The 26,496-nt window shown below is 33.7% G+C and overlaps 1 protein-coding gene across 10 annotated transcripts in view; it reads left to right on the top strand.

Annotated features, from left to right (window-relative positions):
- The window catches only part of CCDC102B (coiled-coil domain containing 102B), a 172,995-nt gene that overhangs the window by 118,150 nt on the left and 28,349 nt on the right, over nucleotides 1–26,496 (top strand). For 6 of the 10 annotated variants that reach the window (XM_084511393.1, XM_084511398.1, XM_084511399.1 and 3 more), the window contains one exon: nucleotides 11,324–11,394. The exons of 2 other annotated variants lie outside the window; for them this stretch is intronic. In XM_084511393.1, coding sequence (XP_084367519.1) covers nucleotides 11,324–11,394 — 71 coding nt within the window. Of the gene's footprint in view, nucleotides 1–11,318; nucleotides 11,395–12,514; nucleotides 12,637–26,496 lie in introns of those variants that run through there. 2 more of the 10 variants (XM_084511394.1, XM_084511405.1) reach the window with 2 other exon arrangements.

Below are 26,496 nucleotides of genomic sequence, written 5' to 3'. Positions count from 1 at the left end.
AACTTTGGTTAGCTAGGAGACCGAAAGGTTTATACAGAGTACATCTGTATGTATTCCTTTGATACTTGCTAAAGAAGGAGGAAAAAAAGGTGATAGTGAAAATCAGTAGATGACTGAAAAACAAAAAAAAAAAAGTAGATTTTTCATTGCCCGATATTTTATTTTATTTTATTTTTATTTTATTTTTATTTTATTTTATTTTATTTTATTTTATTTTATTTTATTTTATTTTAATCTGAAGTTTTTGTTTTCTGAACATTCAGGAAATAAAAAAAGCATTTTATTTTTCTGTGTGTACATCTTTCATAAATTAGTGTAATACTATATTATACTATATCATCATAGAATCATAGAATCATAAAATATCCCGAGTTGGAAGGGACCCATAAGGATTATCAAGTTCAACTCCTGGCACTGCACAGGTCTGCCCAAAAGTTTAGACCATGTGACTAAGTGCATAGTCCAATCGCTTCTTAAATTCAGACAGACTTGGTGCAGTGACTACTTCACTGGGGAGCCTGTTCCAGTGTGCAACCACCCTCTCGGTGAAGAACCTCTTCCTGATGCCTAAACTTCTCCTGCCTCAGTTTACCACCATTCCCACAGGTACTTTCTTCTCCTTCTCACAGACGTGGAACTCGATGAAAGCACGAATTAGTTTGTTTCAGTGGAATTATGTTATACAAATGGTGAATTTGTTCACTGTTCCAATAATTTCCAACAAAACAAATGAAAATGCACTATGTAGATAGTCTAGCTCCCTCCTATTCCCTCCTGCTTATTGCAGCAGTGTTGTTTTGTTGATAACCAAATATCCCGATATCTCTTGAGAGGTCAAAGATAAAATAAATTACATGTTTGCAATAGTTTCACCACAATTATATAGTGATAGCAGTTATAACAGAGTCTTCAGAAAGTAACGTCTCAATGCTAAAAAAGTAGTTGTTATTTTTAATATAATTTTCTGTTTTAAATTTATATATCAATTTACTAAGCTAGTTAACAGGTACTGGAGGTATTGAAGAGTTAAATAGTTCTGTAAGAATGTTAGGAATGATTTGGATAAAAGAAATGTATTCTCTGGAATTTGCTGGAAATATTTTTTTACTTCTTCTTCAGAACTATAATGTAAGTATTAAAAACATTGAAAAAACATCATGAAAATGTGTCGTATTGGAGAAATCTTCCTGTCTAACAAAGGACAACAAAACTACACAGAGCTTTCCAGTATTAATGCAGGCAGAGGCTCAACAGATATAACAGATGCATAACAAAATACTTTATTAATTTACCCAATTAGGAGTTGAACAGATTTTATCACTTCAGGGTAGAAATATTTCTGAAAGACTTAAAAATCACTGAGGTTGTTATAATTGCTGTTACATGAAGCATTTAAATACATTTCCTGAGTCAATGCTGAAAAAATAAAGCCTGATAAGTTCTCAGATATTTAGCATAAATTTTCTCTCAGGACATTCTTACATGTTATTGTTGGTAGCTGTTCTAAATCTTCATGTCTTTTTGATACCTTGGGGATGAAAAGAGATTCTGAAAGGATTTTCTGCAAATCTTGCTATATTTCTAATCCTTGATGGTCATATTATTACAATGTAATAATTAGAAACTTATATATACAGTTTTCTGGGAAATCAGAGATGCTACTTTTAGCAAAAATCTTATGCTTATTTTATGTTAATATTTTAGTTTTAACATCTTGATATTTGATATCATATAACTGCATTTGGAACAAAAAATAAAACATTTTTGTTGACTTACTTCAGTTTGAGTTGTCAGCATTTCTAGTCGTAATTTAGCTGTAACTAAGAATTTCACACTTGCACCAAAATGTAAATTGAAATAGATAAATTAGTAATACACTTGCAAAACAACATTCAAGAATATTCCTATATTCTGCTACCAAATTTTCCATACATCTAGGGAGAAGAGATGAACTAAACAATATCAGAGAATTACACAGGGGTTCAGTTTCTCTGAATAAATCTTCTATGTTCTTCCATTGTTATAACTCTGTTCACGTGATTAAAATAAGGAAAGTAACCTGAAGGTTTATACATAAGGTATATGGCTAATATATGTAATAGTAATGAAGCTATGGATTACATGTATCAATAATTCACAATGCCTTATGGTTTTACTAACTTTCCTAAGTACTTTTATTCACAGGAAAGGACAATAACACTAGGTATTTTTTTTTTCTTTTTTCTTTTTTTTTTATTTTCCTATTAAACAAAGCCAAGTAAATCATAAATATGTTATTTGTATCCTTCACGAATCTGCTTTGTGGTCCTGCTGTTCATATGACACATCTCAGCAAGGTCAAGGAGTAGGCTGTATATCCCTCCAGGCATTTTATCTCATTTTAGAAAGGATGCTGATTATAAATCATCCAGAAACACTTTTATTCCCATTTTCTCATTAGGGCACTGTTCTGCCAAGCCCATTTTTAATAGCCAGCCATTTATATATGTTTTTAAGTGTGTTCTAAAATGTTTTTCTTCCTTGAGCTCAGGGTCAGAGACCATGAAATGCACCTGTGATCAGTGCTGCTTCATCTGGGAGATAACTCTGAACTTCAGGATAATTTACTGTTAGCCTTTGGTATACTCTTAATCTTTCAGTAGATTGCTGCTTCTGTATCTTTACATATTTTATTTTAGGCTTTTGAAATCCTTGGTTTCAAATTGATGATACACAAGGGGACAGTATTTTGCAAATCCTATGGGCAGGATTGTAAATTGCAGAAAACACATATTTCCTGGATGTATTTATTTTTTGGAGGATAGCAGAGTTGAATCTAGCTGCTATAATTTTTTGTTTTGTTTTGTTTTGTCCCACCTTTTTTTTTTTGGGTGGGGGGAGTGGGGGCAGGGATGGGGAGGGAGGGTGGATATTGGTTTGGTTTTGTTTCATTTGCTTTGTTCTTTTCTGGTGTGAAGAGTCCTCTCTCATGCTACTAAGCATGTTAATCTGGATACGATCTGCCTCAAACTTCAAGGATCTTACCAATAAATACTAAGAGTAGTTATTAAGTATCTCAGTTATGATCAAAAGTAGCATTTGTGATGTTGCACTGAATGACTGTTTTCATCAAACCATCTATCAAAAAGAATAAAGAAATGTAGAGGCATAACCTGACTATGCTGTCAAGCATATATGTATGCATGCCTACCTGTACACAATTTTTTCCCATGTAATTGCTGAAATATTAATATCAGTGTTATATGAAATATATATATGACTGTGTAGGTATAGTTCCTGCTAACTCTTGCCCTGGATTTTAATTTATGCACTAAAGAATCAAACTATTTTGATAAAATCTATTGGTGTTACTTTTACTTAGACTTTTAATTCACAGCTTAGAGTTCCATATGAGTTCAAATCCACTTAGAGAGTGGGACTTGTATCTAGATCTTCTACATCTTGAGTTCTAACTTCCAAAGTAATTCATCTGTATGTGATGTATGCAACAGCAGATTTTATGTGCCTCTCTAAAAGCAACATATATTTTCTAAACCCTTAAGTCTAGTGAATTGCCATGAAAGAATTCATATCTTAAAGAAAGAGGTCTGAATCCATCATTGTTATACAATAGCTTTTGTGAACTATAAATGACAAGGAAAAAACCTGTTTATAATGGAATTCTTCAGAATTAAAATTTCCATTTGCAAGGATTTATTCTAATTTGTTCTGAAGACTTCATGGATTATCACAATTCCTTGTTTATTAGCCTTGCCTGATTAATAGTAATTTGTAGGCATTTGGTATTCTTAGTGGTTTCTTATAGTGATAACCCATTTGATGTAAAAGGCTATATTAAGTCATAATAGTGTTTTGAGTATATTTTAGGATGCTTTTTCACTCCAATTATTAATTTAATTAAGTAATTAAATTAATTAAATTTAATTAATTTAATTTAATTAATTTAATTAATTAATTCAATCCTTGGGATGAAAAAAACTGTTTATGCCCTGGAAAATATTGTTATTTCTTTGCATTGTGCATTTAATATGTTATTGAATTTAAAACATTAATTTTTTTATTTTTTTTTTTTGGTGCTGGTAGTGGTGAGTTTGTTTGTTTGGTTGGTTTGTTTTCTTTCTGCTTTCTGATGGCTGTTTTTGCTTTCGAATTATTACATGCATTTTTATTGCCTTTCTTTTTTTCTTTTTTTTTTTTCTTTTCTAATCACTTGTAAGGTAATAAATACTATGTTCCTAATTGCCAAGACTCAGCTGTAGTTCATGCTGTCATAGCTTGAAAAACCTCGGTTTTTGTAGACCATTAGTTTTATGTAGATCTGCTCATTGCATATAGAGACAATGTTACTTTGCCTTTTATGGCATGACAATTTGTACATAATATATCTAAACTGCTGCAAATTCCTACTGTTTCTACTTCTGTGTTTAAGATGTTCAATATTTGTTCTGAACAATGCAGCTTGATTATCCATGTTTTCTGCTTTTGTTTTTGCTAGGAAACAGTGTTTCTAAGAAATGCATTTTAGTTTAATTGCTCAAATACATCAGTTTGGTAGTTCACTGATAAATTATTTTTACTCTGTGTCTCTTTTATGAAGATAAATATCTATAAGTGCTTTGAGAGCCTTGCCTATTCCAATACACTGTTATATAACTCTAAAATTTTTTAATACATTTCTCTTTGTTAGAACTTCTATATTTTTATATTGTTACCTAAAATAGTCTTGATTATTATTATTCTTTTTTTTTTTTCTGAAGACCCTAATTCATCACTTCTAAATTCTAGTGTCTTTTTTATTCAATTAATTGATTCCAAAACACTCCTAGGTATGACATGCAACCTGGAACCAAATCAGAAAGTCTGTTTAGGATATAGGTTCAACCTATATCTAGTACACTGATAATAAAAATTTATTTCTTCCCAGCCTTTTCTCGTCTTTGCTTTGGCATTTATGTATGTTCTGAAATATGGAAATATATTTTTCATATGGAGTTCTGAAATAGTATGTGGAGCAATTCTAGCCTTATACATTAAACATTTAAATTTCAAAGGAATAAAAAATTTATAGGTAATAAAAAAATAGATATTTCCAATTTTGCAGTTTCCTTTTATTGCACAACAATTAAGGCTCATATTCTCAAGCTTGTATAAAAATGAAAACATAATGGACTATTTAGGTTTAAGAACTTATAAGTAGGATGAGATTCACATTCTTATTCACTAGGTTGTAGAGTTGGAAGTGGCCCCTTGAAGATGCAAAACACCAGACATACAGCTTTTTAAAGTAACTTGCCTTTTAGAAACAAAAAATCTTGACTGAAAATAAATAAATCCAAACCTCATGAACTTTCAAAAAACATTTCAAATTATTCCAAAGATAAATTACCTTACTGACTTGAAAAAAAATATATATATCTATTTGTCAGCTTTTAGCTTTCAATCACTATTGTATCTTATTGCACTTAAATTAATTCTACAGTCACATACTGTTAACACATAGGTTTTTATAGTTTATGGCTGCACCAGCCTCATTTGATAAACTGAAAAGATTTTTGTTCCAATTCCTTCCTAAAAAAAAAAAAGAATTGCTTCCTAAAAAAGGAATTCAAAAGTTAAAATTCTATTTCTTTCATTTCATTTTAATTTTATAAAATGATTGCATTAGTCCTTTAATTCACAATATCCATTTGGATATTCGGATATTGGACATCATGGATATTTGGACATCATGTAAAATGACCATCCCACAGTTATGTTCTGAGTATTTTGCAGACTTATAACTTTCAAAACACCATCCATCCATTTTGGACATATTTTTATTTAAAATCTCAGTAGGAACTTTATGCACTTCAGTAAGAAAAAAATTCAGATCTATAAATTATATAAATCCTGTTAAAGAGCATAACATCATGAAATATCATACCTTTAAGAGGTATGTTAAATTACAGTAAAAGAATGATGACAGAATTACAGGTCATAAAAATTAAGGACAGAAGTAAACACTTAACATCTTGGGTTATGTATCCTGAAGAGAAAAGTTGGAAGCCATCTTAAATAAATAAATAAATAAATAAATAATGTTCCTTTAATTTCACTGTAACCTTTAAGTAGTCTTTCTAGATTAGACAAGCACAAAAGTCAATATGTCCTTTTCTGACATATTTATTGATTATAAATTTTATAGATTCATACATAATATGATAATATTATGTAATATTATAATATATATAATATTATAATATGTAATATTATAATATATATAATTTTATATATATAATATGTAATATTATAATATATATAATATATAATAATGTATAATATCTACATTCCCTAACTGGTATGTTATCTGTGCAGCTATGTGATTCAGATTTTTTCAATCCTGCTATGGCTAGAAATGTCATAAATCCTGGTCCTACCACTTAAACTCTTTTAACCACTTAAACTTTTTTTTAGGAAAAAAAAAAAAGAGAGAAAAAAGACTTCTTATACTGATGGGTTAAATGGTCTTAATTTATTAATCTTCATTATAAAATGGTAAAATTTTCTTCCCCTATTAATCACCAAGAGAAACAACAGGCACTGAACCTTGAGGTTAATGAGCTAGAAAACAATTTATATAATATTATTTATTATTGAACTAATATTTTATCTATAGTTTTAGCTGACAAAGGAAAGGTAAAATAGATGGAGAGGAAAAAAAAACAATTGTATTTTAACTAAATATTGTGTGTAAAATATCTGCTTGCCTTTCTGGTTTATTTTCTGAGTAACAGAACCACAAAAAATGTGATCTGATATGTTAATTCATAATGTTATTAATTTAATTGTCCACTCTTTCTTTCTTGGCATGTATTCATATCTCATTTCTCTTTAGGGAAACTTTGCATTTCCCTTCATTTGTGGTCATAATGGTTAGAATATTCATTCTGTGATTCTGTTGTTCTGTGATGATATCACTATATTATCATCATATATTAGGTAGGTCTTTTCTGTGGTATGTATTGTCATGTGATTTTCATACCATATGGCATCTTTGGCTATCTGCATATCAAGGGGAGGAAATATTCTTTTTGTAGCTTCTATCCTACTAATTCAGTTTATACTTCATATTATCTTGATGCTATAAAAATTTACATATAAGAATTAGTATTGTTTAGTTTGATTAGAACATGCATCTGCTCCTGAAAATGAAGATGCTTCAGGTTTCTTTTACTGTTTACTCTCATTATAATGACAATCCATTACCAGTAATGAGATTGTTTACTTCAAGACCTGAAACTGAGCAGTAGTCATCTGCCTTCAGCAGCATCTGTATGCACCTACCATCTGTTCTTCCCAAATGGTCATGAAGGATCATTTTTAAAAATTCTTCCTTTCACTTTGTGAATGGTGCCTAAGATTTCTTAATATTGGCTGTAAGCAAATTAACAACTTCCTTGTGTTTAGACACAGCTTAATATCCTTTGAAAATAATATTTTTATACATCAGCAAGGATTAGCTTTCAAGTAATGCTTTAACCTTTCAGAATAATTTCCATAAGAAATGTGTGATGCAGAAATTAGATGGCAATAAACTGAAAATTCTGTAAGCTTGGAATTTATTTTACTCTCAGTAAAATTTAGAAATATAGGTTTTATGGGTGCAACCTGTTGCCTAGGCATGCAAGGTTACATTTAAATTATTGATACATTAAGTAGGTCCATTTTTTCTATGAAGAAAGTAAAGAAGTAAAATGATGGATAATGGCAGTTTAACATGTACATCTCACTCATTATTAGTAGTAGTAGTAGAAGTAGTAGCAGTAATAATATATGTGAGGCTTCATTAACATTATCATTATTATTCATTTATTATATTATTAGATGATCATATTAATATTAATATATTATCAGTAACAATAGCAATAATAGTAATAATAATAGCAATAATAATAATAGTAATAATAATTAAAACAACAACAACAACAACAACAACAAAAATGTGTGCTGAGAGAATCTGGTTACAGTGTAATAATTCTGGGACACTGGGACGTGACCAAAAGTCAGCTTTAACACGCCTATTACAGAAGAATGACCCACTTAAAATTCTTTGGTTGTATCTGTTTTAATGATATTGAAATCTTTTTGTATCTCTTGCCATTACTGCAAAATATGTAAGGTAGAAGAATATTGTGTAAGTTCTGTATTTTGCAGTCTGAATTTTCTGCCATTACTATTAACTATTTAGTAATTAACTTAGGGGTGGAAGACTCTATAAACACGTTTTTATGGCAAACCTGTTCGGTAAATATAAACACTTTCTATATCCAAACAAAGGAAACATCAGCTAAATAAAAACATCATACGATGGGTGAGCAATTGGCTAACGGGCAGGGCCCAAAGGGTTATGGTAAATGGAGCTGCGTCAGGCTGGCGGGCGGTCACCAGTGGGGTCCCTCAAGGCTCCGGTACTTTTCAATATTTTTATAAATGATCTGGATGTAGGAATAGAGGGTATTTTGAGCAAGTTTGCTGATGACACCAAACTTGGAGGATTTGTGGACTCAAATGAGGGCGTAAAGGCCTTGCAGAGGGATCTGGACAGGTTGCAGAGCTGGGCGATCACCAACCGCATGAAGTTCAATAAGAGCAAGTGCCGGGTCCTGCACCTGGGACAGGGAAACCCTGGCTGCACGTACAGACTGGGCGATGAGATGCTGGAGAGCAGCCTAGAAGAGAGGGATCTGGGGGTCGTGGTAGACAGCAAGTTGAATATGAGCCAGCAGTGTGCCCTGGCAGCCAGGAGGGCCAATCGTATCCTGGGGTGCATCAAGAACGGCATCGCTAGTAGGTCAAGGGAGGTGATTGTCCCGCTCTACTCTGCGCTGGTGCGGCCTCACCTCGAGTACTGTGTGCAGTTCTGGGCACCACAGTATAAAAAGGACATGAAACTGTTGGAAAGTGTCCAGAGGAGGGCTACGAAGATGGTGAAAGGCCTGGAGGGGAAGACGTACGAGGAACGGCTGAGGTCACTGGGCCTGTTCAGCCTGGAGAAGAGGAGGCTGAGGGGAGACCTCATCGCAGTCTACAACTTCCTTGTAAGGGGTTGTCAAGAGGCAGGAGACCTTTTCTCCATTAACACTAGTGACAGGACCCGCGGGAACGGGGTTAAGCTGAGGCAGGGGAAATTTAGGCTGGACGTCAGGAGGGGGTTCTTCACAGAGAGGGTGGTTGCACACTGGAACAGGCTCCCCAGGGAAGTGGTCACTGCACCGAGCCTGTCTGAATTTAAGAAGAGATTGGACTGTGCACTTAGGCACATGGTCTGAACTTTTGGGTAGACCTGTGCGGTGTCGAGAGTTGGACTTGATGATCCTTAAGGGTCCCTTCCAACTCAGGATATTCTATGATTCTATGATTCTATGATCTTGCATTTTATATCTTAGTTTGCTTATAGCAAAATGTTCCTGTTTTTTGTTTGGACCATTTTTGTTTGTGAGCAAGCAGATATGGATGTTGAAAATGTAGAATTTCTTGCTGAAAACGTAGAATACAGAAATAAAATAAAATAAAATAAAATAAAATAAAATAAAATAAAATAAAATAAAATAAAATAAAATAAAATAAAATAAAATAAAATAAAATAAAATAAATACAGAAAAGGCAAAAAAAGAATATTATTAAAATGATGGTATTAAAATTCTAAAACTTCTTTCCTAAAAATAAAGAAGGCAAGGACAGGTATGTGATAGAATTATTATCTTTGTTTTGTATTTTGGCTTATTCCTTTTCTTCCTCTGGACTCTGAATACAACAGAATATAAGAAATAGAGGAAAGAGTTGTGTATTGTTGTGTACAACAGAATGTATATTTTATTATTTGGTAATGTTTTCTAGCTTCATACAAGCATAATACAGATAATAACCATTACCACTTAATATGCAGTTCTTAATCTAACTGCAAGGTTAATGATAACATGAGATGAGCAAATGAATGTGGCTCCAGTGTCCATTCTGTTCATTCTTAATGTATTGTAGCAGGGCTTTTTTTGCCTTTCTTACTTTTTAAAAACATAAAATAGGATCTTAAGCATAAAGAACTGTGTAAGCATAAGTGATAGAAAACGAAAACACTCAGCAATATTTTCATTAAAATTTAAATTTACATTATTAAAGTGCTGATCCTTCCTAACTAGACAATTTTTGTCAGGGTAGCTGAAGATTGATCTAGCGTTGTTTCTGGAAACTAGAAAAATGAAAAATGTTCATGCTCACATCAACATTCAATGAGCATGCTTAACTTACGAGTAAAAATGTTCTTTCTGTTAAGGATTCTAAATATACTACAAAGGGTATATTGGAAAAATAATGGTTGTCCATTTTTAGCATAAATAAAGGAAAAATATGAGAAAATAAAAGGCATTTAATGATCTTTTATGAGGACAAATCAATTTTAAAATTATTTTCAGGATGAAAAGCTAATATTTTGCTGATAAGACAATTTTCTACTTAAGAATTATGTTTTAAGGAATAGTCATATTTTATTAAAATGATTAATTATCTCACTGAACTACTAAGCTAATAATGAAGGAAATACACTAATTGAATATTATTAGTATGAGTTTTTAATAAGAGAACAAATTTAAATAGTAATATATGCTTCCCATATTCCTTAGCAGCAATTTAAATGCAAATGTACAGTACAAAAAGGAACCTCTATCTATGCATGGAAAGAATGTAGGAATGAAGGAATTATGCATTATGGAATGTATGCACATGTTATGAAAAGGCACATGTTATTTATTTATTTATTTATTTATCTAGGAACTAGGCTAAGAAAAGACAAACTAATGTGGAAATATTGGTTATTAAAATAGAGGTTAAAATCCTACTCTTTGGAAGACAATGAGTTCAGCAGGGACAGATTTCAAACAGTGTTAACTTTCTTAAAGTGAAAATTCAAAAGCAGTAATTTCTAAATATATTATTTCCTTAGTCTTCAGCTCTGCAACTATTGCAAAACCCACTTGTCCTCTTGGAGCAAAACAGATTACAGATTTTTGTGCAACACAAACCTTTTTTTTTAGGAATGTAGTTCATGGGTATAGTATTGAACAGAACTCTCATTGAAATAGCATTTGTTTGACATAAGGTTTGGAAAACTTTCTGTACAATGAACATGCACAGCATGTACATTACGCAAAGGTCCTATACATAGAATATGCAGTAACAGCATGAAACTGGGGCTGATGGAAATTTTTGCCGAGAAAGAGAATCTGGGATAAAATAAAGGTAAAATACGGATTTTCATGTCTTTTTTTTTTTTTTTTTTTTGGTAGTTTAGGAACTGGTTCAGCTTCTGCATAGACCTATATGTGTGATTTCTGTAGTCAAAGGGGTATTCACACCAAAAAGGTAAGTCAAAGTTAGATGGTGCATCAAGTCATATGTGAATAATAAATTGGAACTGTTCTGTATATTGTTTCCAGAAAGCAATATTGATCTTCAGAACAGCCCTTATCTTCTGTAGAGAAAGAACTAATATCCAATTTTCACATACAGCTAGATATTTCACACTGCTATCATATTCATAACTCAGTAACCATACTTTCCTTTGACGTTTTCTAATTTATAATATAGGTAGTCATCTAAATAATTCAGATTGATTGTTTTCACTCACAAAGTGGAGAAACCTGAAAGACTATGACAGGAAATGCTAGTCTTTTTCTAGTACCTTCTAACTGTGCTTCCAGAAGGGAGAAGGGAAATGCAGATATCAAACTGACATCTGGACATATTAAACAGATTCAGTGCTATATTGCATATCAATACTAGATTTAATTCCCTAGCATTAGTTGTGTCACTGTACACAAGTTGTTACTAACAAATAGTTCCTAAGATGAAAATCTAGTAAGGAAGCACTAGCATCAGAAGATAAGCAGAATAAAAAGAAATACTGGAAACATCTCTTCAGATGGAATTGTAGGTTACTACTATTATGATTAGGTTCCCTTTTTTTTTTTTTTTTTTTTTTTTTTTTTTAATCTAATAGTGTACTGAAATCACTTTATTTCTCACATTTGTCCATCTCTCTAGTTGAAAGGAAACCTTTTTCTTTTCTGTCCTATTTTATTTCCCTCGTTCTTACTATTTTCTAATTATAATAGCCACCAATGTGAAAAATGGTTTCTTTATTAAAGCAAGGACTGAGGAAGGGACTTTCAATCTTAATTTATAATAGCAGTTATAATAACCAGTTGCTTCACAATGGTTCAGTTTATTACATCTCATACCTAAAAGTTCTGAGAAATTGTTCATATTAAAATTTGTATGAAAATGAAGCTTAGAAGTGCAAGAAAAGCAAGAAATTGACTTTCCCACTGAACTGTAATCCAAGGTTAGAAGTAGTTTATCAATTTCCAACATGGCTTTTAGAGATATAGGAATGTGGTGATTGAGAACAAACAGGAAATACATACTGTGTTAGCCTCTAAACTTTATGCAGTGAATAATTAAGTTGTGTTGTCCTTTTCAGATTTGCTCTCTTCTTACAGCAAGTCATCTTCAATAGTCTTTTATTTTAGCCATTGAGAAATGGCTGAAGAGACTGAAGAGACTTATTTGAGATGTAAATAAACAGAAACTACACAGTCCAAGTGCTTTCAAGTAATCTGAATAGTCATGTCCGCCATTTTTTTCTTCTCTTTCTTTTGATTAATTTATAGGTAAGAGCCAATTCATTTTCTGAGTTTTTGGTTTCAGAGTTTCTGATTTGACAAATGAATCTAATGTTTTCTGTCTTGTCATTAGTACAAAATTAGGTGATGAAGGAAAGCATACTTGGATAGTTTTAATACATTGATAATTACTACTCTAAAAATGGCCTCAATATTCTGTTTTGCAACCTATGTTGCAAATGCCATTAATTTTTAAAATGTGCAATTCATAGAATAATAGAATCATTTGCATTGAAAGGACCCTTAAGATCATCAAATCCAGCCATCTACTTAACTACCAAGTACCCCACTCAGCCATGTCCATTAAGTGCAACATTCACACATCTCTTCAGGTATGTGGTCTACAGCACTCCCCTGGGCAATCTTTTCCAAAGCTTAACCACCCTTTTTTTGTGAAGAAATTCTTCCTGACATCTAATCTAAACCTCTCCTGGCACAACATGAGGCTGTTGACTTGTGTACTATCACTTGAGAAAAGAGACCAATACCCTTCTCTCTGCAACCTCATTTCCTAGTTATAGAGAGCTATGAGGTCTCCAATCAGCTTCCTGTTCTCCAACCTAAACAACCTCAGTTTCCTCAGCCACTCCTCATATGTCTTTTTTTCTACTCCCTACACCACCTTCATTGTTCTTCTTTGAACATGTACCAGCAACTCAGTGTCTTTCTTGTAGTGAGGGGCCCAAAACTAAATACAACACTCAAAATGCAATCTCACCAGTACCAAGTAACAAGAGACAACCATTTCCTTAGTCCTGCTGGCCACACTATTTCTGATGCAGACAACGATGGCATTGGCCTTCTTGATCACATGGTTGTGTCACCTGACGGCTCATGTTAAAATGGCTATAAACCAGCATCCCCAGGTCCTTTGCTGCAAGGCAAATTTCCAGCCATTCCTCATTGCATGGGTTTGTTATGACTCAAATGTAGAAACTGGCATTTTGCCTTGTTGAATGCCATACAACTGGACATGGTGCTTCGATCTAACTTATCTAGATCCCTCTGCAGACCCTTCCTACCATCAAGCAAATCAACACTCCTGCCCAACTTGGTTCTCAGAACAGAGACTGAAGGATCTTAGTGACAGACCTTGTTATAATCTATAACATCCTTCAATACATCTTTATGTAATAATAGTCATACATTCTGAAATTTGATTTGATTTGATATTAAAATGTATTTTGAGTAGGAACTATGTATAACATATATTAAACTTGTCATACTTTTCATTCTGTTTCAAAACGTAAGATTTTTCTTAAACAATCACAGCATTAACAGGAAAGATAATCTTCATCTCTATTTTAGGGATTTTGTTTATTTGTGTGTTTTGTTTCACACTAGAGATATCTGGATTTTTCATCAGAAAGTATAAAGGATTTCTCTAGTAGCACTGAGAAATTCTCATTTGTAATATGTAGGCAACGATTTGGACACATTGAGAAAATCCATGAGAATATTTCCAAAAGGTCCATTTCCAGGTGTGAAAAGTCACATTTTTAGCTCTCTTGAACTGGGATATTGTGTTGGCTTACTAAAGACTCTCATATAATGGGCAGTAGGTAGTTTTGTGTGGCTTGAAAAATCAGTTATTCTTGAGTTTTCAGTCAGCATTGATGTTAATCATCATGAATTTCTACTATATAACCTATAGTTATAAACTATAACTATATATATATATAGTGTGATATGCTTTCAAATACTGGAGGTCACAGTCAAACACTAAGCACTGCAAAATATGCAAATATATATATATATATATGTATGCATACATAAAGTTACTTTACTTGTGTTTTTTTTTTTTGTTTGTTTGTTTTTGTTTTGTTTTGTTTTAAAGTTTAATGAATGGAAATGTAGTGCTCATGCAGTTCTTTAAAATTATTATAAGCTGAAAATGCTTGAAGTAATGTCTCAAGACTATAGTTGCTGTGTTGTTTTTTTTTTGTAATTTACAAATATCAGCTACATAAAATTATGTGCTGCATGTTGCAAAGCAGCATATAATTACTGTCAGGAGTGACACCACTCAGCGTGCAGAGTGAGAAGGCTGGGCTTTGGGTTGTTGTTTCTTCTTTATTCTACTATAATAGATGTGTTTATATATTAAACTGTCAGGCAGTCTGATTAAATTATTATTGTTGAGATTGCCTTCTTCAGAGTTAAATGTTTTTATAATAGCTGGGGTATTGGCTTTGTTTTGTGTCAGTATTGTTATTTTTTTTTCTAGCAAAAACAAAACCCTAAGTCTTTTCATTTCTGATGTTGCTGAAATACACTTGCCTCACATCATGGAAATGGAATTCTGGATTTGTTGTATTATTATATTTTTGAAAGCATATCAATATACTACAGGCTGCTTGACAATTTTTCCTCTATTGCCTTACCCTGTTGACATCTTATGCTTCCAAAAAAGTTTCTAATTGCATTTCCAATTTTTTAATCTAATGTGACTTGAGATAATAGTGATAGGTTCTTGGCAATACGATTAAATCCCAAGGTAAACTATTTTAAAAAAAGACGCTGAAAAAAGTCAGGTTTTATTTGAGGTTATGTGGAAATAGAAAAATCTGTGAAAAAGCTCTTCATATTCATTCAAAAATATTTTGAATGAAACTCAGTATAACACATGAAAAAATGGTATGGGGCACCAAAAAGGCTGAAAAATAATTGCAACCACTATATCAAAGACAGACATATTGCAATTAAGTAACTTATGAACTTAGTTACAGAATAAGATTTTTAAAGAGGTTAGGTTGGATTTTACTGTGTTTGTATATGTAGTAGTTTCCAACTGTATTTATGGAGGCTATAATAGTCAACAAATATAAGGTTCCCATAACACCTTGGCTATGTCTCCTGGAACATTAATATGCCATTTTGGAAGATACAAAATGTTTGAGGAAGAAAGGAATAGAAAGAAGAGGTTGTTTATGTTTTGTTTGTTTGTTTTGATAGGTCAAATTTTGTTTGGAGACATCATCGTAATACTTAAGTACTTAATACTACAGCCCCTAAGTCTTTTTCCATATAAACAACAAATGAACAATATTCAAAATAGATTAATTTATCTAAACTGTCTGTTTTTCTTTTAAAGCATAGCTATGTATAAATAGCAACTAGGGCCAAAACAGTAGCATATTAAATTATTTTGCTTAAAATAACGTTACAAAGTCATTCTCTTTAGGCAGTCAAGATCATTAGGCAATCACAGTGTTGCTTGAAGTGTGCATTTCTTAGTGACTCAACAACTGATTTAAGAGAACAGTCAATTTTCTGATATATGAGAGAAAAGGGGGTGTTGATATTTTCTAATGACACAAAAACGTAGGTTATGCTGCCCATGTTAGGTTGTGAAATAGCTGTCAAAATGTTTTCTGTGAAACCTTAAAAAAAATCTCCAAGTGTTATCTAAAACTAATATATCTCATGTGTCCTTATATTCCTTATATAAATAACATTCAATGTTGAATAAAATATCTGCTGAACATATGAAGAATTGATGATCATATGACAATAAAAGTTATGACCATAGGGTGTAGAAAATCACAAAACAAACTTTAGTCAATAACACTACCATCCTTAACCTTCTTTGATGTAAACTAAGTGGACAGGTTAGAGCAGAAATCTAACTTTGTTATAATATTTTTTCTCTCAGTTTACTGGTAAGGGATTTTCTTTGAACAGGCTTGCCCAGACAGCATAAAAGTGTACTCTTCTAATAGGCCTCAATTTTACATGGAAAGAAAATGTACCAGAAAATACTCTATTTGGGTTTCTGCTTTTTTTTTTTTTTTTTTTTTTTTTTTTTTTTTTTTAGCATATATGCTTATGTATTTGTTTGATTGTTGTTGTTGTTAATATAAAAAGAATAATAAAGTGTTGTCAGAATTTGTATCTTCTCCATGTTATTTGAAAGAGAGCCATTCCTTAGTTAAGGACCAAGCTAGTGCATTTTATTAATTAGTTTCTAGGACTATTTTGGTGATATTGTGGTGCATAGAAATAATTTCTTTATTGATCAGTGTGCAATCATGTAAAAACAAGCATCCACTTAAATACATTTCAAAATATTTTTCCTTCTAAAAATATTGTATAGTAATTATGCAGTATATTTAACACTAGTGGTGTAAATTCAGAGTGACAGAGGTGCCTCAGCCAAACATTTAGTGAGAAATTGCACTTTCAGTGAGCCATGAAAGTTAATAGATCCCGGTTCTGCCAGATTCAAAAGTACAAAAGTACAGATTCTGCCAGTACAAAAATGTACTCTCAAAAATGAGAGAAGTACCTCTAGCTTGTTCCTGTCTGTTCGACTTGTCTCTGCTTGTGTTCTCTCTTCATCTCTTCATTTGCTCTCTTCCCTCCATCTCACTTCCTTGCCTTCTCGCTCTCTTACCTCCAATCACTTTTTCCCTCATTCATTCTCTTTTTCTCTACCTCCCCCACTCCCACTTCCCTTCTCACTTTTTAATTTATTAATACCTAAGATCACAATCTTCAATGCTGCTTTTTTCAATTAAGGAAGCAGCGGAAGATCCAGATTGTACATCTTAGATTATTTTACTCATCTGACATCTCTGCTTATCTAAAGCTCATGCATATCATTGATTTATGTAGATCATCTGGAATGATTGGTTATTAAAACTTATTACACCTTGCCCATTCATTAAATGCCGTAGGGTTTCTATTTTACGTTAAACAGAAACATTCAAGAAAAGATTTCAGATTAGATGTCTTTTAATTTTAGTTCATTTTTCTGGTAATTTTGATGTGTAGATAAAAATCCCATGGTCTGGCAAATGGGGACAAGTTACAATGATTTTTGTGCTATTTAATCCCAAAAGCACCAGTAAGGCTTTCAAATACAAATCACTGTAAAACTGAACAACAGAAGTTTGAGGAAAACTTTTGATTTCAAATCCATTAGATGAAGATTTAGTTTGATTCTGTGGACATGCATAAGAAAGCTAGGTAAGCAAAAATAAATAAATAAATAAAATAAAATAAAGCTTTGACAAAGAATGTTTTTTTTGTTGTTTGTTTTGTTTTTGATTTAGGACATTAGACCAGAGTGGGGAGAAGGAGTTGTTTTTAAATTACCTATTAGAAATGTAGAAAAGGATTTGGAATTAATGTTATGAATCAGATCATAAATTTAGAGATTTAAAAAAAAAAAAAAAAAAGATACAAACATAAAGTAATATCTTCTGTTTTGAAGGGAAACATTTAAACTGGCAATTGTTTTATTATTATTATTATTATTATTATTATTATTAGTTCATTTCTTAATGTTAACAAAGGGTATATCTCTTTGTGGGATTAATAATTTCCAAGAATATTGATTTTATTTCTACTGGAATTTAAGTATTAATACTACTAATATATATATATTATTTTCTTTTTCTGTAAAATATAATAGCATTCACAAAATTCTTGAGGTTTACTTGTAAGAGATACTGCATGTAAAAAAAGGGTTCTTTCTACGCAAACAGCATTTTCTAGGTTCATATATTTGATTTCTTGGAGAAATTATTCTAAGTCAAAACTTTTAGAAGCTTGTCACTTAAGACAATTAAATAAAAAGGGAAAATAATCCAAATAATACCTAGTTGTTATATGTATCTTATCTGTTTAGATCTTGCCCCTCATTATTCTGCATGAGAAATGGAAATATCTAAGAGGTTAATGAAGGGCAAAATATTCTGGTAGGAATGTGTCAGTATGACAAGTACTGCTTATTTTTACTGTAGAGAATTAACGCACCATTTTTATTTCTTGCCTGCAGTATTTTATGTATAACACTATTGACTACTCCTCATTATCCTAGATTGTCTAACTGAAATGAGATATTTATTCACTCATTGGCTCAGAACCCCCAGCAGTCTTTTGCTTCTTTGAAATTGGCATTAATATTGCCCATTGGCTTTGATAATTAAATTGTACACCTGTTCGAAAATAAGCACCAGATTGTTAATGATTCTTTGCCATCAAATTTTCAGTAGTTTTCCAACAATATTTCTCTTCAAATTATCAGAACATTTTTGTATTCCTCTAATAGTTACATGAACTATTCCAAGTCTTCTATGGCAAGGTTTTCTAAGGTAAAACCTTGAGTGTCTGTATTCTAAATCTATAATGCTGTAGATGAAGTGGGTAACCTATTGAAAAGAGATCATATTAAGGTTTTCTTTAATTAATCATCTCCTAATTAATCTTAATAAGACAAAATTCATTTCAGTTATTTCTACAAGTATATAACAGGTCTGTGTATAACTAAAGCACAGGAAGTTGAGAAATTCTAGTGAACTGAAATCTGGCATATATTCTCTAAGAATAATAAATTGTCTTATTTTAAATTGCTTGTTCCTGGATAGCTATGATGAAAATACTAGAAACGGGGCATAATATAGAATAAACTATCCCATGCATAGATGTTATTATTTATTAGTTTTTTTCTATAGCAAACATGATCATACTGTCTCACCACTAACATGTTAGAGCTTTAAGTTCAATCCTTTTCTTGCATATTTAAGTTCAATCCTTTTCATTACAAGATTTATGAGCTTTGTGTTTTATGTAGGACCTTTTTACTAGGTCAAAATTTCATTGAACAAATTAATTGTTAAAGGAGCAAACAAGTGCAGAAGTGACTAGTACATTAGTTTTCCTTGCTCTCACCTCATTCTCTGACTTTATTACATTATTAGTATGATCCATACATTTTTAGTCACTGGGAGGGCAGAAAGCAGCATAATTGGGCATTTATCATATAAAGTATAGTGTCTCCTAAACAGATAATTTATTAATGATTCCTTATGGTTTAAACAAACTCAAGAGCATGAATTCCTGAGCTGTCATCCTGTTCAGTTCTGCCTCAGGTTGTTAGGCCACCCAGACCCAGAAGCATAAGTATGGCAGCATGTAAGCCTGTCTTTTCTGTTCCAAAGTGCCATCTGTGTGGTACTCTGAAGTTGGTTACTACATCTGGCAACAGTACTGCTTTTCCTGGGACATGCAATATTCTCACCTTGCAGAACTAGAATCTCAATAGCTGGCACTGCAGTAAGATAATCATTGCATTCTTTTGTGCCTTCTTCATGATATATTCTAATAGCTTCTACCCAGGCTGCACATCTGCTGTCTGGCTGAAATATATATATGAATATATATGAAACAATCCATTCAAAAGAGCATAGCCAGTATTTTTTTTTTTCTGCATCCCCACTCCCTTTTTGTATGCACCCTCCTCCTGCCATACAAAGAATGAAGGACCCTTGACCTGTTCCAGCACAAGTCTTACTGTTTTCTTTATTCAAGATTCTGATTTTTAAGTTCTGTTTTGATTCAGTTTGTCTCAAGGTTCTATAAGCTTCTATAAGTGGGTGGGAAAAAAAGTTCTATAAGTGGGTGGGGAAAAAAAAATATATATATATATATTATAATATAATATATATATATATATTATATATATATATATATAATATATATATAACATATATATAATAATATATATAACAGTGCATATATATATATTATATATATTATATATATTATATTATATATATATAATATATAATATTATATATATAATATATATAATATATAATATATATATATTATATATATATATATATGCACTGTTCAAACCACAAAATTAGACTGTTGCTATCTCTTAGTCAAGAAATTAAGTGAAACTGAAACAAAAGCAATACGAAGGCATCTCTTTCTGTCATGTGTCCAGGAGTATTTTTATTTATGTATTTATTTGTTTGTTTATTTTAAAGGCTTCTCTGGTTGAATGTTGCACTGATCTAAACTGCTTTCTGTTTGAAAGTTGTAGTTCACTCTACCTGAAAAGATTAGTGCTACATTATCTGGAAAAGACACACAAATTTGGTATAGAGATACAAATGTAGAGTTGCAGAGGATGTGGTGTTGAAATTTGGTTAGACAAATAGTAAGCAACTTGCTTCAGCAGATTATTTCAATAATCTGATTTTAAAGTCATTACATATATTTCTATTTTTATGACAACAACTTCCAGAAAGAAATAAAACCTCTACTGGGATGTGAGTGGCTTCCTGTTATCTGCCCTGTGCACCACAATGATCTATATGCTGAACATTGATATTTCTGTTTACTTTGTTCTTCTCTCTACTATATTAATGTGGCCATAATGCCTGTATTCTGATTTGTTCCATGTCTTTTGTGTCTTTTGAATTATGTTGTGAAGCCTGTAAACTTACACCAAATCTTGTTTTCTTTACTTAGATTGTGCTATTTTACCTAGCATTATATCTAAGTTATTTTACCTAACATTCCTATTAGCACATATGTATATATAATAATTATTATAATAATAATTAGAATAATAATTATTATTATTCTAATAATATTCTAATATATACAATATAATATATAGCAAGGTCCCCTGGGAAACTGCTCTTGAAGGCCTTGATGTCCACCAGTGCTGGTCATTCTTTAAGCGATGCCTCCTAGAAGCACAAGATCAGGCAATTCTTAAATATCGCAAGTCAGGCAGGCGGGGCAGGAGGCCGGCGTGGCTGACCAGGAACATTGTAATGGAGATTAGGCGGAAACAGAGAGTGTTTCGCTACTGGAAGGAGGGCCAGGTGTCATGGAAAGAATACAGGGATGCTGTTCGTGTTTGTAGGGAGAAAATTCGTATGGCCAAAGCACAGCTAGAGTTGAAGCTGGCTGTGTCTGTGAGAGAAAATAAAAAGGTTTTTTTTAGATATGTGAATGGAAAAAGGAGAACTAAAGAATACATAGGGCCGCTCCTTGATAGGGAAGGTCTCCTCACAGACAATGACATAGGCAAAGCAGAGACGCTTAACGCCTTCTTTGCCTCTGTCTTCAATGCCGATGATGGGCTTCGGGACCCAGGGTGCCCTGAGCTGGAGGACCGGGACGGTGGGGATGACAAACTCCCAACCGACCCTGAACGTGTGCGGGATTTGCTACTCCACCTGGATCCCTACAAGTCCATGGGTCCGGATGGAATTCATCCCCGGGTGCTGAAAGAGCTGGCGGACGTCATCGCGGAACCTCTCTCAATTATTTTTCAACAATCCTGGGAATTTGGAGAGGTCCCGGTAGACTGGAAGCTGGCAAATGTTGTGCCGATTTTCAAGAAGGGTCAGAAAGAAGACCCTAGCAATTACAGGCCTGTCAGTCTCACGTCAGTGCCTGGTAAAATCATGGAGAAGATGGTTCTCGAACTTATTGAGGTGCACGTGGGGGACAAAGCAGTCATTGGTCCCAGCCAGCATGGGTTTGTGAAGGGTAGGTCCTGCCTAACTAACCTGATTTCCTTTTATGATAAGATCACCCGTATGGTGGACCAAGGGAAACCAGCTGATGTGATTTTTTTGGACTTCAGCAAGGCTTTTGACACGGTTTCCCATAGGATCCTACTGGACAAAATGTCCACCATACAGCTAAATAAAAACATCATATGATGGGTGAGCAATTGGCTAACGGGCAGGGCCCAAAGGGTTATGGTAAATGGGGCTGCGTCAGGCTGGCGGGCGGTCACCAGTGGGGTCCCTCAAGGCTCCATTTTAGGGCCGGTACTTTTCAATATTTTTATAAACAATCTGGATGTAGGAATAGAAGGTATTTTGAGCAAGTTTGCTGATGACACCAAACTTGGAGGAGTTGTGGACTCGAATGAGGGTGGAAAGGCCTTGCAGAGGGATCTGGATAGGTTGGAGAGCTGGGCGATCACCAACCGCATGAAGTTCAATAAGAGCAAGTGCCGGGTCCTGCACCTGGGACGGGGAAACCCTGGCTGCACGTACAGACTGGGCGATGAGATGCTGGAGGGCAGCCCTGCAGAGAGGGATCTGGGGGTTGTGGTAGACAGCAAGTTGAATATGAGCCGGCAGTGTGCCCTGGCAGCCAGGAGGGCCAACCATGTCCTGGGGTGCATCAAGCACAGCATCGCTAGTAGGTCAAGGGAGGTGATTGTCCCGCTCTACTCTGCACTGGTGCGGCCTCACCTCGAGTACAGTGTGCAGTTCTGGGCACCACAGTATAAAAAGGACATGAAACCATTGGAGAGTGTCCAGAGGAGGGCTACGAAGATGGTGAAAGGCCTGGAGGGGAAGACGTACGAAGAACGGCTGAGGTCACTGGGCCTGTTCAGCCTGGAGAAGAGGAGGCTGAGGGGAGACCTCATCGCAGTCTACAACTTCCTCGTAAGGGGGTGTCGAGAGGCAGGAGACTTTTTCTCCATTAACACCAGTGACAGGACCCGCGGGAACGGGGTTAAGCTGAGGCAGGGGAAATTTAGGCTTGACATCAGGAGGGGGTTCTTCACAGAGAGGGTGGTTGCACACTGGAACAGGCTCCCCAGGGAAGTGGTCACTGCACCGAGCCTGTCTGAATTTAAGAAGAGATTGGACTGTGCACTTAGGCACATGGTCTGAACTTTTGGGTAGACCTGTGCGGTGTCAAGAGTTGGACTTGATGATCCTTAAGGGTCCCTTCCAACTCAGGATATTCTATGATTCTATGATTCTATGATATATATTATTCTACTGTATATAATTATTATTATTATTCTAATAGCTATTTCTAGCTATTTTACCTAACATTATATCTAAGTCTACTTCTCCACAGAATCTGTACTGAGTGTACTGTATCCTGAAATCACAAGTCCTTCAACTAATCCTGTCTTATATGTCTTAAATGTCTGATACACATTTGGATACCATACCTATTAGCTTTTCAACATGTGCATTTAATGTTCTTCTGCTCCTCTTCTTCAAATTTAAAAACAGATAAACAAACAAAAAAAGACTTCCCACAGGGCTATATCTTGCCCATAATATATGAACTTACAGGCTATCCAGGACAAAATAATGCTCTGCCACAGAAGTTTGCCAAATTATAAGCAGAAGACTGAAAAAGGGTTTTAATTAATACTATCAATATCAGTTCCAGGTACAACTGCTGTAAGGATAATAGTTTTTTTGTTTGGTTGGTTGATTATTTGTTCGCTTGTTTTTGGTTTTGTTATGTTTTTTAAGCAAACCAATATAAAAATAATCTTTTTATGTATACTGGAAACCTTAAAAGAGTCTGATCCATCCGATGTTCTGAATATCAAGATTTGTCGTGTCTCGTGTTTTCTATGAACTGTAAATTCATGCTACCCTCCTGGAGAAGAGCTTTGCAACATTTATGGGTACAGTTTTAATAATGTCCACAGAGGAGTTGTAGTGCAATTCTTTTTGTTGCCAGGAAAGTCTTTTCTAATCTACTAAACACAGAAACAAAACTGTACTAATTGCACAGCTTTATTTTTCATTGTTTTTAGAAAACTGCAGCTTTCTTAATACCCCCTGTGACCTCTTCTGACTAAAGTGATTAAAGGAGAGAAATCTTGGCATCCTTTCCATATAACCTGCAAGAGATAAGGACATGAAACTATGACATCCTGTGCAGTGTGTAATAAAGCATACAGTTATATGGTCACTGATGAAATTAGAATGGAAAGAATGAGACAATGACAAAGATGACTGGTGGATGAGAAACTGTATATAAGCTAGTAGTGCATTTTTGCCAACTGTATCCTAGGCTGCATCATGAGGGAGGTGATTCTCCCCCTCTGCTCCACTCTTCTGAGACCCCCACATGGAGTACTGTGTTACTGTGTTCAGCTCTGGGGCACCCAACATAGGAAAGTAATAAACCTGATACAGCACATACAGCAGAGGAGAGCCATGAGGATCATAAGAGGGTCAGAGCACCTCTCCTGTGAAGACAAGCCAAGGAAGTTGGGGTTATTTAGCCTAGAGAAGACCTGGGGAGTACTAGACAGTACTAGACAGGGTCTACAGGACAGAAGTGGAGGGACTCTATCAGGAATGTAGTGAGATGAGCATTACCCATCACAAGGGGTAATGGCTCTAAACTAAAATAGAGTAGATGTAGATCAGGAAGAAATTCTTCACTCAGAGGGTGGTGAGGCACTGGAACAGGATGCCCAGAGAAGTTGTGAATGCCCCATCCCAAGGCCAGGTTGGATGGGGCTTTGAGCAATCTGGGTTAGGGGGAGATGTTGCTGCACATGGCAGGGAGGTTGGAATTTAGTGATCTTTAATGTCCCTTCTAACTCAAACCATTTTATGATTCTATGATTCTATGATTTATGCATTTCAAAAGAAATGAATTGGTCTTGAAAGCGAACACCCAGCATTTTCTTGTTCAACCTGTTCTAAAAGCAAAAAAATATTCTGAAATACAATCTCCATAAATAAATAAATAAATAAATCTATAATTTTTATTATTTTATAACTTGCATTTGGGTACTGTTCCAATTCATTTAGGGATTTTTTGGTTCAGTTTATTTTGGTTTCCAACTTTTCAATCTTGCCTAATATCTTTAAGTATAATAGATGAATAGCTTGTGACAAAGCAATTTCAAAGATAACAAGAGTCAAGCGTTCAAAGTCCAAAACAGACGAGACTGAAAAATGTGCTACAGTGCTCTGTAGTATTGACTTACAATCTAGCTCTTGAACTCGTCTCTTTTACCTGTCCACTAAAAATGACAACATGTATTTGAGGAAGTGTATTGGATAGTGCAAATGGTATAGGAGAAAAAGTGTAGAATTGTTTCATTTTCCCTTTTCCTAAATTCTATCTGTTAGCAATATTGCTATTGTAGCAATTTAAATGAAAAAAAAACCTCACTGTGTAGGTATGAGTTTCATTTCTTAAACTAGAGAACAAACTATAGCAATTTTATTAGAGGAAAACATAAACCTGGATGGACATGATTTTTTTTTTTTTTCCTGGAAAAATTAACTGTATTTTTCCCCTACTATTTTAAGGTTATTTATCTATCTATCTGTCTGTCTATCTATCTATCTATCTATTTATTTTGAAAGACACTAGTATGCTGGTCTCTGGACAGCAATAGCACTATGCAGGAAAGTATTAACAACTCTCCATACTGCTTGTATGTGCTCTGTTTTCACTTTCATATATTAATAAGATGCAAATGTATGGGCTGCAGTATAATAGCATTGTCTAAGAAACAAATTTAATTGTTAAAGACTTAATTAAGATAATTAACAATATTTGGGCATCTTAAGCTCATTGCTGATGAAGTATTGGGCATATAAATCTTTATAAATAGTTGACTGTAGTACATGGTGCACATAGTAAGTACTCAGTCAACTTATAAAAACGAGCATACACAGAATGACAACTCTATCAAACTGATTTTAGAATTTTAATATTAATAATAATGAGGTATATTAATCACATGTATATATGCTGTTACTTTGTTTTATAAATAAACAAACAAAAATATTAGCCCCTATATTAGAATACCATCTCTCAGATTTAACTCCAGCAGTGTCCATGTAATTATAAAGTAAAATGTTATTATAAAATATATATTTTTAAAGCCTACTTTGTAGTTTCAACTAGTTTATCTGAAATTTAATTTATATCAATTGAAAGAGGAAAGCTCTTACTACCAGTGACATTGGAGATCATCCCTACCATTAACTGTATAACCTTCTAGAACTTTCTCAGACTTATTTCCTTAGACTGAATGCACAGGTACTGGTACAAAGCACAGCACAATTGCACACTGTCAGGGGAAGCGCACACTGGCACTGGAAAGATACTGTGCCTGCAGTGTGACTCTCGGAGTAGGCAAGGTGAGAGCAGGAAATGGGACCCTCACCAGCTAAAAAGCATTAGAGACACCTTTAAGTTAAAAATGAACCAAAAG

This window comes from Aythya ferina, assembly GCF_964211825.1.
Source record: "Aythya ferina genome assembly, chromosome: 2".
NCBI lineage: Eukaryota > Metazoa > Chordata > Aves > Anseriformes > Anatidae > Aythya > Aythya ferina.
The sequence above is the reverse complement of the archived record's forward strand: the minus strand, read 5'-3'. Positions and strand labels throughout refer to the sequence as shown.